Below are 7,332 nucleotides of genomic sequence, written 5' to 3' on the forward strand. Positions count from 1 at the left end.
GCAGCCAAACCCTCAGCAGCTCCTGGCAGTTACTGCCCTGTAGCTGTAAGAGAGCTAATGGTGACCCAGGAGCCCTGAAATGTGCAGCCTCAGATATGGTGTTGGTAAGTGCTAAATTTTAGCATCCCTCGCTTTTCATCTTAGAAGCAATTAACCCTGTTCTCACAACCTATTGAATATTCATTCTGTGCTGCAGTAATAATGCCATAGGCTTCATTTTGTGTGGTTTTTTTCTCCTTATTACAACCTCTTTCTCTCTCTTTTGTTTCTCTCTATAGAGTAGTTGAGAAGACACATTGCAAGCTGCTCTGATGGACCATCAGGTCTGAACTCATGGAAGTGATGACACTAAACAGTGCAATGAACATTTTCTTTATTTATGTACTATTAAAAGAACTGTAAATGCAATGTAAAGACACACAGCCACACATATCCCACAGATACTTTACTTGTGTTCTTCTCTTTAATACACCATCCACCTTAAGCTATTCCTTGTCAGGAGTATATAAAAAAAAGAAAGAAAAAAAAATCACCCTCCAGGATTAAAAGGATTTCCTTCTGTATATAATTTCTTTTGTTGCATTGCTATGCAAGCTCACCTTCTTTTTAGCTATGTTCATATTCATGTCTGTTTTTACTGGTCTGTTGTACTATATGTGAATTAATAGGCTGTGGTGCCATATATTAACTTTTAATTGTGTAACTTTTATGTTTAAAGTTTGCACTGCAATTTTATTTGGTGATAAGCACAAAACTCTACTCCTCATGACATGAAGAAAAAAAGAGACTGAATGTGTGAAGAAGGTTTACATCCTGTAAGCTACTTTGGATGTAAAGGAGTATGTTAGGTGGTTTTCCATTGGGGTGTAGAAATGAGAAAGTGACAGGCAAAACTGATGTCAGTGAAGACATCAGAAACAGATTTAAACCTTTTAAAATCTAGCAACATAGTTGCTCTTCCTATTTAAGAAGGGGTCAGAAGTTGGAAGTGTGAGATTAAAGAGTGAAAATGAAAACTAAAGGTAGCATGAGATGGCCTAGACCCTTTCACTAGAGTGATACCCTTAGTATCTGCTTTTAGCCATCCCATGCCACTAAGGGGAAGAAAAACAAACCTTGCTACAAATAAAAGAACTTTAAGGTGTTTCACTAAAGCTGTTTTTATTTTGCAGTTTTAAAGGAATTATTACCATTTATTTCTCCAGCCCAAAACATAGGACAGAGATTTTTCAGGGGAAACAAACCACATAAACACAAGGAATACCTAGTAAGAAGATAAGAATGCAATTTATTACTAGGACATATTCAGGCTGCTTCCAAAAAATTGAAATGTCAGAGTATCTTATTTCATCTTTCCAATACATGTACAGTACGATAGAGGATAAAGCTGCACCACTGAAATTCATGACATTAATTGTTTTGATGCAGTCTACACAACCCTTTCTGTTCCATACCTGAAGCCTGCAAGAGCTGAAGTTGGATCCACTAAATTTGTAGCAAAATGTTCAGTTTTTGGAAGGAAAGCAATGGTCAAATTATTTTTGACTTGCATTAAGTATATTTCTGGCAATACAATGCATCCAAAAAGTTGGATATAAGTAAAGGAAATCTTTGACCTGTGTTTTAGTGAGTGGCTTCAAATGATGAGGAAATAACGCATGTTTATACAGTTTTTGAATAAACCAGACTCTGTAAGTGGACATTAATGACAGCATCCTGTCTCTTCATTAATTTTCATGACTTTGTCCAAGTCTTCTTTACCTCTCAAATCTCAAAGAATAAATTCTCAAGCTTTTCTTAGATTATTGTGTGTGGCTAACCCACCCATTACTTTGATGCTTAATTTAAATATTGCATCTTACAGCTTATTTCTGTTAGTTATCTGACCATGAACACAAGTTTCCATTGAATACCCTTTTCATATAACCAGTCTATGTTGTTTTATATTTTGCCTTGGAGCTCACCAGTATTAAGAACACTTTTTGTCATGGCAGAATTTTAGAAAAGTAAATTACAATGCTAAGTATGTGTTGCTTTTCATTTCATTAACTTGTTCCATGATAAGATAAAACACGACAGCCATCAACTATAACTCAGCACCATTGAATATTGAAAAATGCTAGTTAGCTCCCTTAAGGTCAACATGTGTTATTTAGCTAGTTACAAACAAAAAAAAAGTTGAGGAAAAAAAGTATGAATTTATTTACATATGTGACCAATGAGTATATGCCATTTTCCTGCCTGTTAAAACACTATAGTGAAAAACATAACATAAAAATGTGCAAAAATGTTCAAGTAAGATAAAGAATGCAGCATAATTACATGTGCATGGTTTTTATTTTGGTATCTACCATATGAAGAGAAGACTATTCAGAGTACAATTCAAATTTAATTCTCTGGAAAACATTTAACTCAGTCACTGATAGTTGTTTTTTCCCCGTTTAATTCAAAAGCTTGTGCTGAGCTTTGGTGGAACACCTTACTCACTCTGTTCTATTCAAAATTCAGTATCTTTAGAGGTTGATAAAGCCATTCCAATTACTTTCAAATATGTGTTTTATCTCTTCCACTGGAAAGTAAATGTGTGTCAGTATTAAAGCTGTTCAGTACCATGATATTCACTAACTTGTCCATCTGCTTCTGTACATTTTTGTTCATTAATAATTTGCTTACAATATTACATAAGGTGTTGTTGTGTATGGCAAAGTGTCTCCATTATCTTACAGGTGATGTCTCTTCTTTTTTTTTTCTCTCTCTTTTCTATACAGTGTACTTCCAATGAACCACAGTACATATTTTTTAAAATGCCATTTAATTTACTATTTTAAAAGAAGTATTCTTCTTTTTTTAAAAAAAAATGAAAACATTTATTGTGAATAATGTGTTTAAAGAAAAGGGATGTTGTGGCAGCACTTAGAATTGGTTTTTAATTTGTTTTTTTTTAAAAACTGTTTATTGGCTACAGTTTGTTCACGAAAAAGTATGACCTCTTAATGTGTTTCATTGGTATTGTTAGTGCAGCAAAGTTTAATTGGCATAAGAAGTTGGTTAATAGTACTGTTGAAGTGTGTATTGTATATTTACTGGGGAAAAATAAAACATATTCACATTTCAAATCTATGTTAAAAGACCTTGAGTAAGGAGTCAATATGTGAAAGCCCAAACAGGGAAAATCAGGCAATAATAACATAGACTGAGCTATAATCATCACTGTCCACTTACAGGTGACAAGGAACATTTTATACACTCTTTTTTGAACTAAGCTACGAGCCAGTGGTAAACATTGCCTGTCCTAGGGGTTTCTGTTTAATGTCCTGTCTCTCCTGGAACAGTTGTACCTCTGTGATTACACTGATACAGCTATTCCAGTGAATATTCTGCTTATAGCTGTTCCCTCAGTGTGGGGCAAGCCCTGAGGAGGCACAGCTGGCTCTGCCTGAAGCCCACAGAGCAGTGGATGTGTAAAACCTGGTCTGAACCCTCAGACCTGGGGTCTGGTACTGGTGGAGCTACTGCCAACCCAGTACAGAATACCCCAAAATGTATGGATAGGTCAATTTTTCTTGATCTTTGTGCTGAATACATGCTCAATTTTAAATGCAGGAGGGCTGAAGGACCAAATAATGAATTGTTCCATGTGCTTCAGTGGTGTATTGCTGTATGGGCAGCCATTTCAGTGATGCAAGGATTTCCTTTTTTGATGCTCCTTTTTTTTTTTCTTTCCCCTTTATTTCTCAAGTACATAACCAAGTCAGTAAACCTTTAGAATACCTTTTGGTTGTCACCTGAAATGCAACAGAAACACCATTCCTTGGGAAAAGTACTAAAGATAAGGTGCATGGAATGTTTTTAAGTATGTTAATTTAGCTGCACACCAGTGCAAAAGGAAGACATGACTGTTTGAAATAATTATGTGCTGGTTTATGCTTGCCTCAGCCCATGCATTGCCAGCCACGAGAAGAGGTGTGTACTGAGGCTGAGAAAGAGTCCTCACAACTGAAAGAGGAAAGGGAATAGGGCTGGGGGAGATTTTGGCAGGAACTTCAATTTAAAAAAGAAAAAATTACAGGCAGCTCCTTTGGCTTGTCTACAGTTTATGCAGTTTGGGGTTTTTTTATGGTTAACGGCCTTGTGGAGTTTTAGCAGGGGAACTAGAAAGAAAAAAGTTGACCTTTTGTAAAGATTGGGGGGTAACTCTTTGCTGAGGGAGGATTTCTTAATTTAATTTTTAATTTTTTTAACACATGTTTTGTGTTCCATCTGTCTGGAGCACATTAGCTAAAAAATGAATTGTTTTTTAAAATCATGTGGGGAGCGGACAATTCATTTAGGAGGCAAATTCAAATAGCAGGGAAAAGGGAAAAAGTAATACTAAAATAAGTAACACATACTGGTTTAGAAACAGCCAAGTCCACCACAGTTTCACATGCAATTTTGAACAGTATAAGCAATGATGTGTATAAACTTCATTGCTTTTGCTTTGCATACCAAAAAATAATTACCCAAAGTCCATAGGAGGCCTAGATCCTCGGGACACTCAATCTGGTGCTTTGTTTTAAATGTGTGGTTAATCCAAGCTGGTGAGAGTGGAGAATGCTCAGGGTTGAACAGCCCTGGCTGCTCATAGCCCAGGAAGGCTCCAGCAGAGGAGAGACCTGGTGGCTTCAGGCTCAGTGGGTTTCAGTGGATCCCAGGCAGGTCAGCATCTGGAGGAAGGGCACTTCTCTGAGGATGGAGTTTGCAGGGCAGGGAAGGTTTTCAGTGCCTGTGGCACCACGGGGGTTTGCATTGAGCTCACTTGGGTGTGTCTCACATTTTGGGACTGCCCTCCCTCAGTTCTTTCTCAGTGCTCTCCTGTTGTGCACTCAGTGCTGGTGCTGTTCCCTGGATCCGGGGTGTCTGGCAGGGGGGCTGCAAGAGCAGAAGAGCCATGGAGGTGCTCTGCATGCATTGAGTGGCTGAATATATGGATAAAAGCTTTATTAATTCAGGGGGGCACAGGAGAGCAGTGGCAGCAGACACCTGCTCTGCTGTGTCTAGCTGGTTCCCCTCTTCCCTCCAGGACTGAGCTCCTTCCTGCCCACACTCCTGCACCCACATTCTCAGATACAACTCAGACATGTCTCATGGGACCCACAGCAGATGTAGGGCCATGCCTACATGCACAGTATTGGGTATTTGGGGAGAAGTAGCTCTGAGTTCCACAGCTGGTGTGAGGACTAGATTCCTCTTTGGCCTGACTGTATTTAGCTGTGTAGCTACACCCAGGAAGACCTGAGCAGAAAACAAGTTCCTAGAGCAGAGCTCAGCATTGCAGCATCTCTTCTGGTGTGTGGTTCCTTATTCAGTCTGTTGTAGGCAGTCCTGAGTTCACTGCTGAGTTCTCACCACATCCTGAGCACTCAGATGGTTTAGATGCTGAAGAGTGAGGTTGTTCCTCTTGCTGTAGGAGAATGGAATAAAAAAAAAAAACAATCAAAAACCAAAAAAAGGCCAAAATTAAACCTTTCACTTTAATACAAAGCTTTTAAAACAATGTTCAAAAATCACAGAAAACAGCATTTCAGATGTATGTTTGACAATTTTTTTCTTTTTCTTGGTATTTTGTTTTGGCTACCATTGAAATGATCCATTGGTTTTTTCAGAGCTGTAACACTGTCCCTGCACCCCCCCATCCCCTCCCCTTGCATTTTCCAGTACTTTCATCTGTAAAGAAGTTATGGTAAAGAATAATGGCATTTGTGTACTTACATTGTTCTAACTTTAAGCAACAAGGTGCACAGTTGCATTCAGTTCAATTGATCTAAGCCAGATGGGCACAAAATATTTGTGGGGTTTATTTTCTAAAAAGGCCTGCTATTTGTGCTGATATTTGTTCCCCATTCATGCTGATCAGTGCATCTTTTGCCTTCAAGGATGCCATTAGTAATTCTCCTTTGTGTTCAAAAGCAGGAATCCATTGTGCAGCACTTGGAGAGCCACTCGGATGCAGGTAAAGAATATAACAGCTTGAGCAAGTGCTAATTAGAACCAATTAAAGTTAATTGACCTCCTTTGGCAGTAAAATGTATAATAGAACTTGCTCTGTCCTTGCAAAATGGAGATCTTGCCTCTAAGCATAAGAGTGAAGCAGGGTTTCATGTAGCAGCCCGTAGTAATTATGTGGGTATAACAACCAGGAAGCTGCTTGCTACAATTTGTTCCAATAACTGAGCTCTACTGTATCAGGGCAATGCAATAAAAGTGAGATTTCTTCTCCAGTCTATTTAAAAAACCTAATTTTTACAGAGCAAACGAGCATCCCAAGATACCGATACTAATCTCTAGGAATGAGTTGGCAGAAAAATAGAGTCCCTTTTCTAGGTAAGTAATGGTGTGAACATTAAAAAAAGGCAGTTTTACACCTGCTGGTTGGCAATAGCCCTGATGCTCAGAGGTTGCATCTGTCCTGGACAGTGGGGGAAGCTCTGGCAGGCCTGCACTGGTGCTTTGTCTGGGTGAGGGCTCTGCCCACAGTTCAGAGGGGCTCCCCACTGAACCTTGCCATGAGGTTGCCTTTGGCAGACTTCTGTTGGAAAAGGGGCACTGGCATCCGTCCAGCTGAGGTTTGTGGTGCTGCAGGACTACACCACTGCCATGGGCAACACCATGGACATGGTCAGAGGTACCCAAATAAAAGAGAGAAAAAGAGCAGGGGACAGAGTGAAGGGTGGGAAATGCAAAATTGTATGAATTCAAAAGCATCAGTGGTGGGTGCTAAACTATACATCGCTGTGAAAAGTTGAAAAGCCATTTTTATTAGTAAACCAGAACTGATCCAGTTTCCATGACCATGCTTTGATGACTTTTTGCTTGGCAGGAACTGAATGCGACTGATTTTGCTGCTAACTTGGCCTTACTATGAACAGCAATAAAGGTGTTAGTCAGGTGGGGACTTTGATGTGACCAGTAACATCACTCTCCCTTCAGGGAATGTTCTGTGCTGGCTTGTTAATGAATTTCTTTCCTAATGAGTATCATTAAAAACCCTTTGATTAGCTATTTGTGTGAATGCCCTTCCTTTTTCCTCTAAGCTGCTACTTGCACGAGTGGCAGCAGGATTTTGCCCCAGGCAGAAAGTGTGCAGCTCTACTCCTCACCTCATGAATACAAGTCTGAGGCAAACAGCAACAGGAAAGAGGGTGAAAAGAAAAATAAGAAAAATTAAAGAAGACCTCACGGATGAGTTGAAGTTATTTTCTACACATGTACAACCTGAGCAGGCACCAGCATTCAGATGGGACTGTCATTAGGGGAAATGAAGAGCAATAGGTGGTGATATTGAAGCATGCA

The 7,332-nt window shown here is 39.3% G+C and overlaps 1 protein-coding gene across 19 annotated transcripts in view; it reads left to right on the forward strand.

Moving 5' to 3' along the window:
- Nucleotides 1–7,041, forward strand: part of ROBO2 (roundabout guidance receptor 2) — a 1,034,237-nt gene extending 1,027,196 nt beyond the window's left edge. For all 19 annotated transcript variants that reach the window (XM_077174511.1, XM_077174512.1, XM_077174513.1 and 16 more), the window contains one exon: nucleotides 279–7,041. In XM_077174511.1, the coding sequence (XP_077030626.1) occupies nucleotides 279–280 (2 nt within the window). In that variant the 3' untranslated portion in view covers nucleotides 281–7,041. The remainder of the gene's footprint in view (nucleotides 1–278) is intronic.
- Nucleotides 7,042–7,332: the final 291 nt, after the last annotated feature.

Source organism: Agelaius phoeniceus, chromosome 2 (genome assembly GCF_051311805.1).
Source record: "Agelaius phoeniceus isolate bAgePho1 chromosome 2, bAgePho1.hap1, whole genome shotgun sequence".
In the NCBI taxonomy this organism is placed as follows: Eukaryota; Metazoa; Chordata; class Aves; order Passeriformes; family Icteridae; genus Agelaius; species Agelaius phoeniceus.